The 18,607-nt window shown below is 38.6% G+C and overlaps 1 protein-coding gene across 1 annotated transcript; it reads right to left on the bottom strand.

The window, feature by feature from the left end:
- Nucleotides 1-1,419: 1,419 nt before the first annotated feature.
- Nucleotides 1,420-18,186, bottom strand: LOC308657234 (zinc finger protein 69 homolog). The gene is made up of 6 exons (XM_081308766.1): nt 17,664-18,186; nt 15,729-16,104; nt 14,147-14,232; nt 8,264-8,390; nt 7,851-7,946; nt 1,420-2,789 (listed from the first exon to the last, which is right to left on the bottom strand). The coding sequence occupies exons 2-6, from the start codon at nt 15,850-15,852 to the stop codon at nt 1,657-1,659; spliced, it is 1,566 nt and encodes a 521-aa protein (XP_081164892.1). The 5' UTR covers nt 15,853-16,104; nt 17,664-18,186; the 3' UTR covers nt 1,420-1,656.
- Nucleotides 18,187-18,607: the final 421 nt, after the last annotated feature.

Consider the following 18,607-nt stretch of genomic DNA (forward strand, 5'->3'; position numbering starts at 1 on the left):
CAGGGTCAGTGATTGGGTCTCCGGGGTCAGTGGTCAGGCACACCCCCACACGGATGGGCTCTCTCATCAGGAAAGGGTCGGGAAAGCTTCGACAGAGCCAAAGCGCCTCAGGCCCTTAACGGGAGTCACCCAATCACGTGTCAGAATGGCTTCCCACAGTGGTTGGGTGGTGAGAGCTAAAAGAAAATTCATTGACACAGAATCACTAAAACACTGAAAACTAAGCACAGAATTACAGGTCTTGGCCTTGGTGTTCATCTTTCATAATCTAAAAAGCAATGTTAAATAATTCTCATTCGTTAATGCTTTTTAACTAGAAAGTCACGTCCCTCCTGTCTCCCTCCATGTGTTAAATTTGCTAACAGAATCGTCCTGTAAAATGCTACACAATGTACAGTCAGTCATCCATGGTAGACCCTGCCACTAAGTACCCTTCCTTGACTGTCAGTTTGTCCCCATTCCAGGTGGAGGGGTTGCAGCCAATATTATATTCATCAAGGTAAGTGGTCCAATCTCTTTAAAGGGAGGTACCAGGCTCAAAAGTCAAAGATTGAAGCAATTGTTGGAAAGATGCCTTCTCCTTCAGCTGAAATAAAGATAAGGTTTCCTTATTGGAGCTGGAGATGGCAAGTGCTGCTGTTTCTGATATAGCTCAGCTAGTAATTATAGGCCATGTGTCAAAATATAGAATGATGCTTCTTTGATGGCTGACAAAGCAACTGGTCCAGGAGATGCTTCAGCCTCAAAGAAGGCTCTTTTAGTTTTGCATTTTGCTAGAAAACAAATAAATTGGTCCAAGCTCTGTGAAGGACTGTTTGCCAATACATGCCCCCAAGGTGTAGAAATCCCAGTTCTAGGAATTTGCCCTACCTATAAAATTTTCATGTGTAATGAATATGTGTAGAGCTATTCATTGCAATTGTATAAACAATTAGAAATAACCCAAGTCAATCCATAGTGAAGTGGCTAAAATATATTCATATATGAAATATTAAGCAGCTCTAAAAACGAATGATTCAGTGCTTTATATAGTAGAGTGACCCCCATGATATATTAAGTAATAAAAGTAATGTGCAGGTGTTTTTGTTCAGGAGGCTGCTGTTTATGTTTAAAAAGGAAAAGTATATTTGCATTATTTTGATTGTAGATAAAAATCTGCAAGGGTGCACAAAAGTTATAAAAAATGGTTGCCTCTAGATAACAAAATTATGTGGTGGGAAATGGGTGGAGGAGGCTTTTCATTGTATATAACTGCACTTTCTGAACTTCATATCATGTGAACACTTTCCCCATGGGAAAAATTTTTTTTTAATCTAAAAAATAAGAGTGGTGGTATTTTAGATAGTATATCCCAAATGCTGGACTATAAATCAGTGAATTCCCATGAGGAAATAATTTATTAATCCACCATGAAATCAGGAAAAAATATGTTGTAAATATTTCATGATACTTAATTTATTTAATTTGAAGAACTATATTTTAAGTATTTTGTATATAAGTGTCAGTAGTTATTAACGTAATGTTTATTTACACACAGGCAAAATTTAAAGTTGCCATCATTAAATCAACTTCTCAAATTTATTTGAGTCCTGAAATTTTAAAGCTAAGAATCACTGATTCAGATGTGGCTTTTGTTCTCATCAAATAAATATTTTTTTACACATTACTTCGGAAGGCATTCCGCCTGTGTATTTCATGGTGTCGACTTAGTGATGAATTATAGCTGAAGGATTTTCCACATTCATTACATTCGTAAGGTTTTTCTCCAGTGTGATGTCTCTGATGTTTCTTAAAGGATGAATCATGCCTATAGGCTTTCCCACAGCGGTTGCATTCATATGCTTTCACTCCTGTATGGACAGTTTTATGGTTGTTAAGGTGTATCCTCTGTCTAAATGCTTTTCCACATTCCTTACATTTGTAGGGTCTTTCACCAGTATGGATTCTCTGGTGATGTGTTAGATATGCTCTATGACTAAAGGTCTTACAACATGCAGTACATGCATAGGGCTTCTCCCCAGTATGAATTCTTACGTGTTCACTAAGGTGTCTAATCTGTCGAAAGGTTTTCCCACATTCGTTGCAAGTAAAAGGTTTCTCTCCAGAATGAGTCTTTAGATGTTGGGTCAAGCTAATGTTCTGGCTGAAAGCTTTCTGACATTTGTCACATACATAAGGCTTCTCCCCAGTGTGAGTTCTATGATGCTGATTAAGAGATGAGCGATGTCTGAAGGCTTTGCCACACTCCTCACATTCAAAGGGTTTCTCACCAGTATGGATCCTCTGGTGTGTATTAAGAGATGCACTTTGACTAAAGGCCCTTCCACATTCCTTACATCTGAAAGGCTTCTCACCAGTATGAATTCTCATGTGTTCAGTAAGATGATTGGGTTGTTTGAACATTTTTTCACATATATTACATTCATAGATTTTTGCTCTTATGCAACTTATTGGATGATTAATCAAATCTAATTTGTATTTTTTCCTCTTTCTAGGTGTGTCACATTTATGATGCTTCTGTTCCAAAATATTTGAACTCACAATAATTTCCCCGTATTTGTGAACATCTTGGACTCTCTTCTTGTGGGTCAAAATGGCTTGTCTCACATTTCTTCCACAGGTTTCCTGGTGCTTTTCTAACACATCATCATATCTGGAAACTTTTTTCAATGTGGAATAAATGATATCATCCCTTATGAACCTTTCCATCATAATGTCATGATACAAATGTTCCTGGGAAATGTCATTCTTTGCAGTTGACTCATTGGTTTCTGTTTTACTCTTTGAGTCTGAAATAAATGAAAAGATGCAAATAACTCATCTTCACTGTGTTTTTTTAATTAATTACAGTAATGGGAATATGATGGAGATTTAGGCAACAATACATAAAGCACATGAGCTTTTGACTATATTTATATATGGTTATGCAACCTGGAGAGGTAATGGGAAATAAAATTTAAGAAACAGTGAATAGGTTAAATGTGTCATTCATTTGTAGTAAAACTAGAGTTTTTTAGTACTGTTATTTCTGATAATTCTAATGAACTACTAGTACTATTTAGTACCAATAAATACCAATTCCATTACTAATAAGTAATAAAATTTCAAAGCTGTGTCTTTATGAATATATATTTTTTCATTGACACTATTTTTGGAAAACAATCTCAGAAAGATAAAATGTTCCTCTCCCCATTTCAGCAGAAACGGAAGAGACACTGGTTCAAAGACTAGGGTTTAAACTAAGAATATGCACAAGAACATTACACTGTCCTTTATTAAAACTTGTATTTGTATATATTTAGTTCTGCTTCCTGAGATATTAATACATCCATGGAAATGTTATTTATGCAAAAAAATGTTATTTATGTAAGAAACCCAGACAGTTGTATTGCTACTGCTGCTAGGTTCCAGGAAAATATCCTTTAACCTGGTCAACACAGAATAATCATTAGTGCTTTTATATTCCAAATTATAAATGAATAGAAGCATAACAAAGTCTATGCTCTTCAGGTCCCTGATTCTGGTCGGGAATAGGGGAGGAAGAAGAGAAGACAATAGGGAAAGAGAAAAGAAGGCATCTGTGTACCACTCCCCAATTTCGTATTCAGGCCTGAAGCAGGCCCACAGAAAAGGAAACACCAAAATTTAACTCTGAATGATATTGGGAGTTTTACTATTTCACTGAATTCAATAAATATTTTACTAAAATCAAGATTGTTCATGTTAGAGACTGGACCATCTATTAGACCTCTTTGAGATTTCATCCAGAATCAGGGCAAGGACATTCAGGGTACCTTTTATTATTATTTTCTTCTTTTGGTATTTTGTTTTGTTTTGTGGTGGTGATGGTGGGGAGAAAACCCAGGGTCTTGCACAAGCTAATGAAGTGTTGTACCACCTAATGATTCCCTTATCTCCTATTGTTTTCATTATTACAAGTTGCAGAAGAGAAACCACAGGACAACATACAATTATTAGAATTTATAACAGAGTGAAACAAGGTGGGCTGCCTATAAAAAGTCAATATTAAAAATAAATTGTGTTATTACACACAAGCAACAAGCAGAAAACAATTTTTAAAAATATATCATCTATGGGCTGGGGATGTGGCTCAAGCAGTAGCACGCTCGCCTGGTATGTGTGGGGCGCTGGGTTTGATCCTCAACACCACGTAAAAATAAAATAAAGATATTGAGTCCACCTAAAATTAAAAACTAAATATTAAATATATACATCATCTATATTAGCAATAAAATGCACAACTTCCAGAATAAATTTTAACAATAATATGAAATATGTACAAGACCTTATGGAGAAAATCCTAAAACTTTAATGAACAAAAATTTATAATAAATACCAATAAATGGAAAAATATGTCATGTTCCTGGATAGTAGGATTCAATATCATAACAATGTTAATCTTCTCAAAATTGATCTATATATTTAATTCTGTTTCAATAAAAATGGCAACACAGCATTTGTGTCTGTCATTTAATGCACTGATTATATAATTCATATGCAAAAGCAAGAGGTTAAGTAATAGCCAGGGCAATTTTAAGAAACAAAGTGGGTACACTACTTCTACTAGATAATAGGTCTCATTATGGAATATAGTAAAGGAAGACAGCCTGGAATTAGAGTAGGGATAGAAAATTTTAAAAATGAAATGGAACAGAACGAGCCCAGAAATAGCCAGACGCAGTGGCGCACTCCCATAATCTCAACGGTTTGGGAGGCTGAGGCAGAAGGTTTGTGAGTTCAAAGCCAGCCTTAGCAAAAGCGAGATGCTAAACAACTCAGTGAGACCCTGTCTCTAAATAAAATACAGAATAGGGCTGGGGATGTGGTTCAGTGGCTGAGTGCCCCCAAGTTCAATACCCAGTACCCCCAGCAAAAGAACCTAGAAACAGACCTAAGCATAGAACCTTGATATGTGACATAGCTGCACCAATTATCCAACAAATGGTTCCTGGACTAAATGTCCATGTAGAAAAAGTTAAATTAGAGTTTTTTTAAATCTCATATATAAAATAAATTCCAGATGAATTTCAAACAAATATGAAAAGCAAATCGTTAAAAATACAGACAGGTGCTGTGGTTGTGGCTCAGTGGTAGAGTGCTTGGCTAGTGTGTGTGTGTGGCACTGGGTTCAATCCTCAGCACCACATAAAAATCAATAAAACAAAGGTATTCTGCCCATTTACAACTAAAAAACTTTTTTAAAAATATAGGAGTATAAAGGAATATATCATCTACATATAGTAAAATGGAGGATAACAGGGCAGAAAAGGGTATCTTACATAATAAAAAGGGCACAGGAAAAAACTAATAAATTAAGTAAAATTAAATTTAATAATACATATCCTTTAAAAGACATTTTATTGATTGATTGATTGATTGATTGGTATCGGGGTTGAACCAGGGGCACTTAACCACTGAGCTACACTGAGCCATATCCCCAGTCCCCCCACCTTTTTAATTATTTTTAGTTGTAGGTGGACACAATACCTTTATTTTATTTATTTATTTTTATGTGGAGCTGAGGATCAAACCCAGTGCCTCATGTACGCTAGGCAAGCACTCTACCACTGAGCTATAACCCCAGCCTTATCCAGCCCTTTTTTATTTTGAGATAGTCTCACTAAGTTGCTTAGGGCTTGGCTAAGTTGCTAAGACTAGCTTTGAACTTGTGATCCTCTTGCCTCAACCTCCAAAACGCTGGGAATATGGATGTGCAATATCGTGCTTAGCCAAAGACATTATTTTTTAAAAATGAAAGATGGGTCACTGGCTGAGATAAAACATTTAAAAAACAAAGCTACGAACAATTAGTATCCAGAATACACACACACACTTTTCTAAAAACTAATTTTAATAAATATAAATAATAGAAAAATTGGCAAAGAATATAATAGGTAATTTACAGAGAAGGAATCTTGGATGGATGTTCAACAAATATGAGAATATGCTTCCTCTCATGACTAATTAGGAAAATGAAAGAAATAATATCATATTCACCCAACTGAATTTACAAAAATTTTCAAGTTCGACAATGCCAAGTATTGATAGAAATGCTAAGTTCTGGGAACTTTCAAAACCTGATGACAGGAATACAAATTGGTGACACTGCTTTGAAGAGGAACTTGGTAATAACTTGTAAAATGAAGGCATATATATCCCATTACCCAGCAATTTTGCTCTACAAACTACCTTGAAAAAATATTTGAATACATATATGAGCAGTTATGTGCACAAAAGTAGACTGCAGCATCTCTGTAATCCCCAAATTGGAAACAACATAGTATACCAACAGAAAAATGAATAAATTGTGGTTTATTAATTCAATGGAAATGAATAAACTAGAACAACATAGAGTAACATCAACAGTGTTGAACAAGAAAAGCAAGGAAAGGGGACTGGAGTTATGGCTCAGTGGCAGAGCACTTGCCTGGCATGTGTGAGGCACTAAGTTTGATCCTCAGCACTGCATATAAATACATTAAAAAATAAAGATGCATTAACAACTAAAAAATATTTTTTAAGGGCTGGGGATGTGGCTCAAGCGGTAGCGCACTCGCCTGGCATGCGTGTGGCCTGGGTTCAATCCTCAGCACCACATACAAACAAAGATGTTGTGTCCGCCGAGAACTAAAAAATAAATATTAAAAAATTCTCTAAATAAAAATATATTTTTTTAAAAATGCAAGGAAAGGGCTGGGGTTGTGGCTCAAGGGGTAGAGCGCTCGCCTCGCACGTGCGAGACCCTGGGTTCAATCCTCAGCATCACATAAAAATAAACAAGTGAAATAAAGGTATTGTGTCCAACTACAACTAAAAAATAAATATTTTTAAAAGATGCAAGGAAAGTACATATATCATTTATTTGAAGAATGTGTAAAACAATGCTGTTGTTTAGGGATATATGTATGTAATGAAAGTAAGAAGACAAATGGCAACAGTATTATTTAAACAGAAGAGTGGTTATTTTGAAAGGTGGGAGAGGAACAGCAGGGCTTCAACTTTTATTTCTTAATCTGGATGGAAGTTACATAGAAATGTGTTATAATGTTCTCTATGCCTTTCAAAATCTCTAAAATTTTTCATAATAAAAGCAAAGTTCAGGAAAATTGCTACTGGATTGGGCGAGAAGGAATCCTGTGCTATTTTCTCTTACAGGATTATTCATGAAGTAGCTATTACCAAAAAATAAGACAGGGGCTGGGGATGTGGCTCAAGTGGTAGCGCGCTCGCCTGGCATGCGTGCGGCCCGGGTTCGATCCTCAGCACCACATACCAACAAAAGATGTTGTGTCTGCCGGAAACTAAGAAATAAAATATTCTCTCTCTCTCTCTCTCTCCTCACTCTCTCTTTAAAAAAAAATAAGACAGGTAAATTAAAAAGAGATGAAAACTGGAATTGGAAAATAAAATGTGGGGAAAAATGGAAATAGAGTGGAAGAGAGAAAATTAAGATTTGTACAGTCCTGAAAAGAGATCTGTTTTCTGTGGAGAGACCACATACATCTCTACTTAGAGGAAAGAGCTTTAGGTGGGCAGGACTTAGGATACTGGAGAAAGAAGGAAAATCAACTTTAACCTTAATGAGGACAATTGGAAACAATATAGTATACCAACAGAAAAATGAATAAATTGTGGTTTATGTGTAAACAGGGGGAAAATATGACCAATAATCATATTATTGAGAGACTTTTGCAAGGGCTTAGTGAAAAGAGAGGGGTAAAATTAGGTTTAGTGCATCCCTTGTCCAGTAGCCAGAGCGTTCCTGGCCGCCTGGGAGGGCCCTGAGGACTAACCCACATACTAAAAGCTATCATCTCCCTTGGTCTTACCTGAAACATCATTTCCCGGGCCTTCTTTCTGTACCATCCATGGCTCTTCTCCTTTCTCCAACTGGGAAATCACACTAGGCTTGGAAAACTGATATCCTGGTTATGAAGTAAAAGAGAAAGAATATGAATATTTATGTTTATGTCTAAGTACCATCCTTAGAATTTAGTTCTAGTGTTCTGGTATTCAGGGGCTCTGCGAATGGGAAGGGGCATGTCTTTCTATTATAGCTCTATAAAGTAAAGTTGATCCCCAAGGAATCATATCTGCCCTGGCTTAGTTTTCAAAGGAATAATACATCTTTAATGCAGAACCCAAGGCCAAGTGTCCAAAGAATTTACAATATTGATAATTTAGAAATAATGACTATTCTATAATGGGCAGGTTTCTGGATATATGAATGACCCATCCTTACCCACTGACACCAGGTTCCTATAGTTCTCCAGCATCACATCCCTGTACAAATTCCTGTGAGTAGGGGCCAAATGCCCCCACTCCTCCTGGGTAAAGTCCACAAATATGTCCTTGAAGGTCAACAGTTCCTAGAACATCAAACATTCCTTTTCAGTTAGAGTCCAAGGATTTCTGACATTTTCAAAGTTTTGGGAGATTCCAAATCAATTTTACCAGGGGCCTCCCTGGATCTGTTTTGAAATTACTGTAAATATTAAATATGTAGGACATATGATCATACATGCCTTAGAAAACATTAAGCAGATCAGAGGGAATAGGGAGACCCAAAGTGAGTGTAAAAATGATCTTTTGTGTAGAGTACTTATAGAAAGTTGCTTTGAAAGGATGATATTTGGCTAGAGAGATGAATTCAGTGAGGAAGAACCATGAGGAAATCTGTGGGGAGAGCATTCCAGGGAGGTATAAAGAATCTTAGGTGAGAACATTCTTTTTTTGGTGGGTAGGAGAGCGGGTACTGGGGATTGAACTCAGGGGCACTTGACCACTGAGCCACATTTCCACTCCTATTTTCTATTTAATTTAGAGACAGGGTCTCACTGAGTTGCTTAATACCTTGCTTTTGCTGAGGCTGTCTTTGAACTCGAGATCCTCCTGGGATTACAGGCCACTTGCACCTGATGAGAACATTCTTAGCTTATTTGAGGAACAAAAGGTAAAGAGCATGGATGGAGTAGGTTAGGGAAGGGGACTGTAGAAGATGATGAGATCAGAAGGGGTAGGGAATGGGGGTAGGACAGGCACTTCTGCTCCTAATACTTTTATCAAATACCTATGCGTTCTTGCTGAGCTGGAATTCTGGGGCCCAGATGGAGTTTAGTCCAAGATGGACAAATGTCTGGAACTGTAGTCTAACGCCTTCCTAGCTTAAATACTGAAAGATAAAAAAAAAGACTGCCCTTTAGTGGTGGTGAGAAGCATTGGCAATGAGGCAAAATTCAATCAAATTAAAGATGTATCACTGCCAGAGCTCACTCACAGCTCCAGGAGGAATAAGAATAATCAGCCCCTCATTTTAACCAACAGACGGAGGAAAGAACTTAGAATATCTTAAAAATACAATAAAACAAAACAAAACAAAAACCTATCTATCTATACACACACACTCCCCTCATATTCCATTGTTTTTATATATATAGTTTTTTTAAAAATTATTAGACACTGGATGTGGTGGCACATGCCTATAATTCCAGCAACTTGGGAAACTGAGGCAGGAGGATCCCAAGTTCAAGGACAGCCTCATTAATTGAGCAAGGTCCTAAGCAACTTAGTGAGACTCTGTCTCAAAATAAAAAGGGTTGGGAATGTAGCTCAGTGATTAAGTGACCCTGGGATCAATTCCCAGTACCAAAAAACTAAACAAACAAATAAATAAATAGATGTGTAAACAAGGGGAAAATATGACCAATAATCAAGAAAATAAAAATCAAAACAGATACATAGATAATCAAGTCACTGAAATTACCAGATAAGAACTTCAAAGCAATTATTTAAATATATGCTAAAGAATTTACAATAAAAGATAGAATGGATAAAGAGATGGAAATAACTTTAGAGAGATACAGAAATGCTAGAAAAGAGATAAAAATTCTACAAATGAAAAATACAATGTATGAAAAATTCATTTCATGGCCTTAAAGTAGACCAGCTAAATAAGACAAGCCCAGTAAAACTTAAAAATGAGTCAATAGATACTGTCAAACTAGAGCAGTAAGAGAAAAAAAAAACTTGTGGGTTAATATCAAATGATATAATTGAAACCTGAGAAAAAGAAAGCAAAATATTTAAAGAAAAAGTAGCTGAAAAACTTCTAAACTGATGGAACTTACAAATTCAAGAAGCTTAGCAAACCCCAAAAGGGATAAATAAACACCTACCCACATCCCCAAAAAACCCTACACCTATGTATATCACAGCAAAACTGCTGAATAATAAAATAAAGGTGAAGATTGTAAAAGCAAGTGAAAGATCTGGAACCCAAGTGGAGTTTAGTCCAAGATGAACGCCTATCAGGAGAAAAGATGGTAAGAAAAGGGAAACAAATAAAAACAATTAAAAAAATTGGTATGAAACAAAGACACATCACACAATGATAAGAATAACAGGCAACTCCTCATCAGAAACAATACAAGCTAAAAGATAATGGAACCTTTTAAAAATACTTAAAGAAAAAATAACCTAGAATTCTAAATCCAATAGAGGATTCTCAAATAAGAGAAAATATTAAGGCATGTTTAGATTAACAAAAACTGGGCTGGGGATGTGGCTCAAGCGGTAGCGCACTCGCCTGGCGTGCGTGCGGCCCGGGTTCGATCCTCAGCACCACATACAAACAAAGATGTTGTGTCTGCCGAGAACTAAGAAAAAATAAATAAATATTAAAAAATTCTCTCTCTCTCTCTGTCCCCCTCTCTCTCTCTAAAAAAAAAAAAAAAAAATAGATTAACAAAAACTGTACAAATTGGTCACCAGAACACTTACACTACAAGACATGATAACGTTTTTCAGATTGAAGGGAAATAAACTCCAGAAATTTGGAACAAAAGGTTTAAAAAATGAAGAGTACCTGAATTAGTAAGCAGTGGCAAATATAAAAGACGCGGGTTATTTTTTTGCTTTTGTGGTTTTCAACTAAGGATTGAACCCAGGAGTACTCTACCACTTAACTATATCTCCAGTCCTTTCTATTTTTTATTTTGAGATAAGGTCTTGCTAAATTGCTGAGGCTGGCCTTGAATTTATGATCCTCCTCCTGCCTGAGCCTCTGGGGTCACTGGGATTACTGGGATTACAGGAATGTGTCACTGTGCCTAGCCCCCCAGCTCTTCTTTTCATTTTTATTTTGAGACTTTCTAAATTGCTGAAGCTGGCCTAGAACTTGTGATCCTCCTTCCTCAGCCTCCTGAGTTCATGGGATTACAGGTGTGTGTCACTATACCTGGTTTCTTAATTTTTAAATAAGACAATTTACCATCAAAAGCAAAAATGCAAACAATGTATTGTGGGGTTTGTAACACAAAAGGTAGAATACGTGATGATGATAGAACAAAGAATAGGAAGCAGTAAATGGAAATATGTTTTCATAGTAACATGTGATGCGGTATGTTAATTCAAAGCAACTGAAATAAATTTAAAAATGCATACCATGATAGAATGACCACTAAAACAAAACAAACAAACAAACAAAAAATGTAGCTTAAAAGTCACTGGAGTGGCCAAGTGTGGTGGTAAATGCCTGAATCCCAGTGGCTTGAGAGGCTGAGGCAGGAGGATCACAAGTTCAAAGCCAGCCTCAGCAATTTAGTGAGGCCCTAAGCAACTTAGCAAGACCCTGTCTCAAAATAAAAACATAAAATAAAAAGGGCCGGGGATGTGGTTCAGTGGTTAGGCACACCTGGGTTCAATCCCTAATACAAAAAAAAAGTCACTGGAGGACATAAAATGGGATACTCAGAAATAATTTAATCCAAAAAAAGGCAGGAGAGAAGGAACAAAGAAATAAAGAACAGAAAGGACAATAGCAAAGAACAACCTACACTTAGACCCATCCATATTAATGATTACTTTAACTGTAAATAGACTAAACTAGCAAGACCCACCCACATTTAAAAAGGTCACACTTTAACTATAAAGACACCAATAGTTTTAAAAAGGAGGACATTTTAAGGCTGGGGTTGTAGCTCAAAGGTTGAGTGTTTGCCTCGAATGCGTGAGGCCCTGAGTTTGATCCTCAGCACCACATAAAAATAAACCAAATAAAAATAAAGATTTTTTTTTAAAAGTTGTGTATTTATAATTTAAAATTTTAAAAAAGGGGGACATTTTAAACAAGATCAGGTGCATTCAGGGTGGTATGGCCGTAAATCAGAGGGATATTTCATAATAATAAGTGCATCAATTCAAGAAGACAACAATCGTGTTTATGCATCTGATGACAGACTTCAAATAAATAAAAGTTGATAGACCTAAAGAGATACAGATAAAATCATGATTACAGATTTTTTAAAAAAATTATTTAGTTGTTAACGGACCTTTATTTTATTCATTTATTTACATGCAGCACTGAGAATCGAATCCAGTGCCTCACACATGCAAGGCAAGTGCTCTACCACTAAGGCACAACCCCAGCCTCATGATTATAGATTTTAATATCCTCTCAGTAATTGATAAAAACTGACAAAAATTCATCAAGGATATAGAAGATTTGAACATTACTATCAAATAATTAACTGATATTTATCGAATACCATAAACAATTACAGAATATATATTCTTTTTTTTTTTTAACAATACCTTTATTTCACTTATTTATTTTTATGTGGTGCTGAGGATCGAACCCAGGGTCTCGCACTCTACCGCTGAGCCACAACCCCAGCCCCTATATTCTTTTTTTAAATTAAACTCTTTTAAGACATTTGTGGGACTGGGGTTGTGGCTCAGTGGCAGAGTGCTCACCTAGCACATGTGAGGCACTTGGTTCAATCCTCAGCACCACATAAAAATAAAGGTATTGTGTCAACTAAAAAATATTTTTTAAAAAAGACATTTGTGGATTTATATGCAGTTATAATAAGTAATACAAATTTCATGTATTTATTCCTTATGAGGGCTGGAGCAGAGTACAAATTGGAAAGCACAAGAAGGAATTTTCTGAGATGGAGGCAATGTTCTCTTTATTAATTTGATTACATGGGTACATGCACATGTCAAAATAGAATACATTTCCTAAATGTATTTTCCTGTATGTCATTTATACTTCAATTTAAAAAAAATTTAATCCTTTCCCATCGCTAAGGAATCTACTTTTTGATAAATGTTAGGAAGTGAGGGATTCCAGATATGTGGAATGTAGAGAAAAGATGATTCTTTAAATAATTAATCAATTATTTAACTAACTATGATTTCTTCCATATTACCATAAATAACTGGAATGAATTTTAACCCTAGAAGGCAGACATTAGCATCTAAATTTCTTAGCTAAGGAAATAGATTGTAAAGAGCCAAAAGAAAAAAAAAAAATTGCCCTAGACACCAAGCAAGGAAGATGAGAGAAAATCAAACTGTGCACCATCTAATATCAGATAAAATCAAATCCAATATCATCTAATTTCAGATTTAAAGTTCTTTTTACTTAAAACTCTTGTGTTGGGCTGGAGTTGTGGCTCAGTGGTAGAGTGCTTGCCTAGCATGCATGAGGCACTGGGTTGGATATAAAATAAAGATATTGTGTCCACCTAAAACTAAAAAATAAATGTTAAAAAAAAAACAACTCTTCTGTCTCCAATAATATCTCTGTAAAAGTCTTTTAATTTCCTTTTGTTTTACCCATGTTTCCACCAGATGGTGAAGACCCCATTTCTGACATGCTATCCTAACTGCTCTTAAAGCTGCTCCTACTCTTTGCCCCACCTCAAAGATGTGGCCATTTCTTCTCACTTTGCCAAGGGTCATCTCTTAAAGAGTTCACAGTGATATGGATATATCACTAAGAATGTCAGAATTTCATCTCACTTATGGATTTTGAATATTATATTGACATTTATCTTAGATCCCAAGTAAAATCCATTGGTTTTTAGGAGCTGGAAATATCATTCATTATGCTTTCTCTACAAAAAATAGCACAATATCAGATCAAGATGCTGGTGAGAAACAAGAGTTGCAGGAAGGCCCCTATGAGCAGAGATACTGTCACCACAGAAGCTCAAGTTTCTGAATGAGAGCAACTCCAATAGTTGAACTTGTTCGTCTCAACCCACTCACTTCTCCCAAAATAGACAGGTAAAAAAACAAGAAGCATTATTAAGAAAATGAGGAAGCTCCAACCCACCTGGGGTTCTGCTGTCAGGAGGTCAGGGGTCAATTCATCCTCTAAACTTTCTTCCTGGGTCTCAGCAGCATCTTGAGACAGCAGAACTAGGGAACGAAAAGAACTATGAATTTTGCATCTACTCAAATCTCTCAAATGCCAGAACTGCTCTGTAGACCCACTGACTCTTCCCCCCAAAAAATATTCACAAAAGGGGACATCTAGGGCTAGGATTGTGGCTCAGTGGTAGACTGCACACCTAGCATGCTTGAGGCACTGGGTTCGATCCTCAGCACCACATAAAAATAAAATGAAGATTGTGTTGTGTCCATCTAAAACTAAAAAATAATAAAAAATGTGGGGGGACATCTAGAATGACTCAAAGGAGCCCAAAACTCCTTAGTAAGGAGGACCTGCAGTGTGTTGCTTTGGGTACTGATACTTCCCAATGGTCAAAAGCACAAATCTATCAGGCCACTTCTTTGTTCTAAAATCCTCAAAGGGTCTCCCACAGATAAGAAAGAAAAAATTCAAACATTTCACCATAGACTTCAAGGCAGTCTATGATCTGCCCAAAGCTTATTTTCTCAGCAGTGGTTACCTCCAAACTACCAACCTTTATACCTGGGAAACCACCCACTTCACATTCTTAACCCTCATTTAGACTAAATAGTCGCCATTCTCTAAACCTCTCATCAAAGTACCCACTTTTCTATACTTCCTCCAAATCTTCTATAAAAAGCTTCAGATACTTTTCCAGACTCAACTCAATCTATCTGACTTATATTTCCTCAGGATTCCAAAAGAGCTTTTCTTAGGCTATCTTCTTTTGATTTGGTTATATATCTATCTACTCTTTCAACTAATAATCAGCTTTAGAGATAATTCTTCTTCTTCTTCTTCTCCCTGCCCCCCAATCTCTCAAGATGTTTAGCCAAAGTCTCTGACTGACATAGATGGAATACAATAAAAATACTGGCTGGATATGAAGTATCAGAGGTATGAGGACATCACATGAGACACATTTATTCCTCTCTCCATATATCTTCTCCTGACCAGACCACTAAATAAGGTGGGTATGTCTTAGACATGTCTCCTGCCTAATTCACATAGTTCAAGGTAATATGAGAGGAATCAGGCATGTTATTTCTGCCTCTCGGAGGGGGAGGGGTGGAAATCTGATGCTTGTCAAAAATATTGGTTAAATATTTTTAACCAATAAGTGGCTAAAATGACCAGAACTTGAGCTGGAAAACCCTTCAGAGGACTTAAAAGTCAGAACCCTTTGATCCCTCTACATGTGAATCACATTCCCACACTTAAGAGCCAGAGGTGGGGAATAACTCTATTCTAGCTTCCCCTCATGTATTTTATCTGATGCCAGGAGATGGGAGCAGCATGGAGCACATATTGAAAAAGAGCCTGAGATGGGAGCCCAATATTTTCTCTCCCAGCTAGACCACCCCAAAAGCCATGAGCTCAGTATGAGTGAACCCCCTCAAAGACCTTCTTTCCTCCAATTTTCTCCCCAAGAAACAACCTCAATGAAGTACATCTGTTCACATGAGACCTCCTTCTTCCCCCTCCTTCAGTCTATTCTCACCTTCTTCTTCAAACATTTTAGTCACATCCTCCCATGAGGGCGCCTCCTCCTTGGCCTTCCTTGGATGGTGTAACTTCACCCAGGTACTGGCCTTGGGCAGGGTGATCAGGAGCTGCTGAGGCATGATGATGCACGACCAACTGGCCTTGTCCACTTCTGGTGAGGAAATTGCCAGAACCTCCAATGAGAGGCTTGGCAATTGCGTGGTCTTTCTCAGACTGCAATCTTCTGCCCTCGGGGCTTTGGCATGTCCCTGCAGGACTAGGACCTGGAGGACCCTAGAGGTTGGAGTGACTTTAACAACTCTGAAAACTGGACACCATTTTTTGGGAGGCAGTCAGGTGAGTTGGTTTAAGTACATGGTTTTGTAATCATTCTAGAGGAACAAAAGACAAGAAAAAAGAAATCCAGAAACACTTTTCATATGGCCAGAACTCCAGAACCTGCAGAAATATATTTTAAAATGCAAAAGATTTAATACAATGGTGCGGCATCAATGCAAGAGTAAGTATAATCAGATTTCTTGGATGTAGCTTCCATCTCCCGATTCCACACAAACACAAAGACAGGCAAACATCCAAAGATGCACAAACATCTGCCTTGATTTCCCACCTTGTAAGCTACATGCTTATTCTGCTTGGATCCAGATTTGGGAGTCAACACAGGCTTTAAAACCAGACAGCCTGGCTAGAACCCAGACACTAGCCAATAAAAGCTCTGAGGCACTTCAATTCTGTGAGCTTCAGTTTGCTCACCTATAAAATAGGAATAGTAATTGCATTTTGTAGAGTTGCAATGTTGATTAATTGAGACAACACTAAGCATATAGCAAGCCCTTATAAACCTTTTATTTTATGCCGCGTCATATCATTATTTTTTAAAGTTATTTTTAAAAAATAATTTGAAATATGCATGTAAAGTTCATTTTTAGTATCTTAACTGATGGAATAATCACATAGCTGTTTTAGCTGGGGCAAACAGTGACAGACACATCATCACCCGTGAAGCCTAACAACTGATAAAATGCATCCTGGGTTCGGAAATGTTAAATTGGGGGAGGGGTTAATGCTTAAATGGAATAAATATAGTACTTTAAGTTTAAGGAGGGCTCCTACAGAATTATTGGTAGCAGGCAGATTTGAAAACAACCCAAATCAACTCATCCAACCACTGGCATCTAGGCAGGTACCTCCACCATGACCTGGTCCAGTGTATCTGGAGTCCTCAAAAAAGCTCGGTGGAAAAGGGGTGGCCCAGGCTAGGGTTGTAGCTCAATGGTAGAGCTCTTGCCTTGCATGTGTGAGGCACTGGGTTGATCCTCAGCCCCACATAAAAATAAATAAAGAGGGCCCGGGTTGGGGCTCAGCGGTAGCGCACTTGCCTGGCATGTTTGAGGCACTGGGTTCGATCCTCAGCCCTACATAAAAATAAATAAAATAAAGGTCTATCAACAACTAAAAAATATTTTTAAAATAATAATATATAAATAAAGATACTGTGTCCACCTACAACTAAAAAAATTTTAAAAGGGGGGGGGGCGGGTGGCCCGACTTTCTGAAGTTCGTGGAGAAGAGACTTATTGACTGCGTGCGTCCTTAGAGACTGGAGATTATAGGAAATATCCTACCCCTGAATATTAAAAAAGGACCTCTATGAGCTGGGGATGTGGCTCAAGCAGTAACGCGATCGCCTGGCATGCGCAGGGCGCTGGATTCGATCCTTAGCACCACATAAAAAATAAAGATATTGTGTCCACCTAAAACTAAAAAATTAAAATTAAAAAAAGGACTCCTTATCGAAGTACAGAAACTTTGGACTCGTCCCTAAGAAGCGGTTAATGACGGAGGAGCTTCACTTTGAAGTCTTCGCACCCCCACAGGTCTCCCAGATAGGCCAGCCCGGAAAAGAGAGGTAGACCAGCAGAGGAGTACTCACCGGGTGGGCCTTGGACGCCGGGAGGGCCAGGGTTGGGACGTGGGGACGCTCGCTCCCGAGCCTTTCTGCTGCAGAGGTCTCCAGAGAAGGACTGGGTGGTAACAGATTGTGTTCTTTCCCACCCTTTTACGAACCGTCCACAACGTCCAGCGTTCGCCTAGACGTCCTTCTGAAGCCCGGAGGGCCCTCGGCCTCCGGACTGGACCAGGCTTTCTTCCAAATTTCCATCCAGGGCCCTCTAGGATGGGTGACTGTGGGGCTGGAATGGGAGGGCGCCCTGAACCGGCGCTGACTGTGGCTTTAATGCCCAAGCCAGCACCACGGCCAAGTGCACCCGGCCTCAGAGGCCGAGCGGGGCGTCTTGCAGCGCCTGCGCCCCGGGACGCGCCCTCCAGGTGGCCAGCGACGCCCGCAGCCCGCTGCCCTGCCCCAGCCGGCCGGCCCACCCAACGCGATCAGCTCAGTCCCGGCCCTACGCCCGCGCGTTTCGCCGAGGCTCCGCAACCCGCCGCCCGCCCTCCCCGGAGCCAGCGCGCGCCCGAGCACCCGGAAGCCGGAAGCCGCCGAGCGCCCCGGCTCGCGTCCGCGGCCACCCAGACCCTGGGGGCGGCGCCCTACGAGGCCACCCCCTTGTTCCCCAGGCTGGGCCGCTGGACCCCAAGGCCGGCAGGCTGATGGGGAAGCCTTGCGTCCTGCGTTCATTCACTGGCCCAGCAGCTCTCTTCCTGGTGCTTGTGACCCGCCACGCGTCCTTACAAGATCTTAGGACGCAGCACAGAATGCACGCTTTCCTGCTCTCTTGAGACTTCATTCTGGTGAAATTAGTAATAAGTAGGAAAATAAATCAATGATGCCCTCAGGTGATAGCAGGAGCCTCAGAAAATAATTACATTATTTTCTGGAATACATGTTTTAAGTTTAAAGAGATATGTATTAGTTTGCTA

This window comes from Spermophilus citellus, assembly GCF_964194105.1.
Source record: "Spermophilus citellus genome assembly, chromosome: 9".
Lineage (NCBI taxonomy): Eukaryota > Metazoa > Chordata > Mammalia > Rodentia > Sciuridae > Spermophilus > Spermophilus citellus.